The sequence below is a fragment of the Miniopterus schreibersii genome (genome assembly GCF_964146895.1).
Source record: "Miniopterus schreibersii genome assembly, chromosome: 4".
Taxonomy (NCBI): domain Eukaryota; kingdom Metazoa; phylum Chordata; class Mammalia; order Chiroptera; family Miniopteridae; genus Miniopterus; species Miniopterus schreibersii.
In genome coordinates, this window is record NC_138105.1 from 18682726 (window position 1) to 18684434 (window position 1709).

A 1709-nucleotide genomic window follows, 5' to 3' on the forward strand; every position below is an offset into this window, starting at 1 on the left:
ACATTTAAATAACATTGAATTTTTTTCTGTAGTGTGATTTCTGCAAGACCCCTGTTTCTGCAATTACTTGTTTCAAGACTCCCATATCCAGTCAGAAGGTAACTGAAAGCACCAAAAAAGATAAAATGAGGAGAATGCTACAAATAAAACTTCCAACTCCATTTCTAAAGATGAAGGAATATCACACCCCTGAGGCCTCCACTGATTTTTTGAGTTAGGGGCCAAAACTGGGACGCTCTTCTTGACCAGATAATCTAATCTTCTATGAAAAGGTCCCATTAAAATTATTCTGAAGGATCACTCCTGTGCCACATTTTTATTGGTAACTCCACTCACTAGAAAAGCTGTTTTAAAAGATCTCGTTTTCAAGCACTTCTATTTTCTGCAGAAGATTTTCTTTATCTTTTGTCATATACTCTTTTGTAACCCTTCCACTACCCCAAACCAACTCCAAATTTAAAACAACAGAAAACAAAAACCTTCCATGGGAGAGGCATAATCTATGGGAAAGGTTTTTTCCTTCAACTCTGACAGCTAGGTTAACAGTCATACCATCACAAAATTTTAGAAATTTACTCAAGAAGCAAGATAGGGAAGCCATTCATGTTGTCAACAAAAAACCAAAAAAACAAACCCACACAAAAAGCAACAAAAACAAATTTGTTTTAAAAAATAGTTTTCCAGTGTGAGAGAGTACATTTAATGCTTGTAGCCAATTAATGATAAGGCAAGTATACCTGCCACTGAGTCCTAAAAATGGTTTCCATCTATCAAATATTTAAAAAAACCCCAAGAGCAACCAGACCCTCCCCAAAGGCACTGAAACAAAAGACTGATCTGTTTATATAGTCACATGAAAAATAAACATCTTTATTTTTTGCCTACTTTATTTCATTTTTTCAAATAAAATTTAAATCTGTACAAAGTATACTGTTACAGTATATATTTTGTAAGAATCAATGCCTAAAAGAATCACAATACTTCAATAAGCAGTACAGCAGACCTCGCTAGTTTCAGCTTTGATATTGAACAAACTCAAGCCAGCTGATGCACAACACATTTGCTTGGTTTCCACATGGTGAGTTCCCAGCACTGAGATGGGAGAACATGACAGCAAGTATGGTTTATATTACAGCCTGACACACTGTGCTTCTTCATATGATAATAACTGCACATATTTAATACAAAATGCTCAAATTTACTTTTTAAATTGCATTTGCTTACTTCTTAGTTGGCAAAATTCAGTATTCTTAATGGGGTCCCCAAACAGTGCAAATTAATGATATTCTACTGTATAATTGGCACATCTCCAATAAGGATTAACTTGTAAACTCAAAGAATATCACAACTTTGTCCTAAACTTTAACTAATATACATCTGGTCCATTTAACCAAAGTCATTTTGGAAAGATATTAAAGAACAATTCTATTTCTGAAAGGATATAATTTTGACCATTCTTTAGAGAAGATAAATTTTTAAATTGTCATTAAAATGTTTTACTATAAAAATTTTACAAACTTGATTAGAAATTTCAAGATGATTCACAGCAGACAAATACAAACTGTTTATATTCCAACAATACCTACTTTTAGCCTTTTGAACAGAGCACAACCATGTCAGCTGTGTTAACTAAAATTCTGAACAATGTACTAAATTTATAAGTGGTGCTGGGTCTAGCAAGTGTAAATACACAGTATATTTTAATGAAA

General features: G+C 32.9%; 1 protein-coding gene across 1 annotated transcript; it reads right to left on the bottom strand.

Annotated features, from left to right (window-relative positions):
* Window positions 1–919: 919 nt before the first annotated feature.
* On the bottom strand, window positions 920–1258 carry IGIP (IgA inducing protein). Its single transcript, XM_081136534.1, is given in 2 exon segments — window positions 920–1124; window positions 1126–1258. Coding segments are annotated over 2 exon segments (162 nt in total). The 5' UTR covers window positions 1177–1258; the 3' UTR covers window positions 920–1013.
* Window positions 1259–1709: the final 451 nt, after the last annotated feature.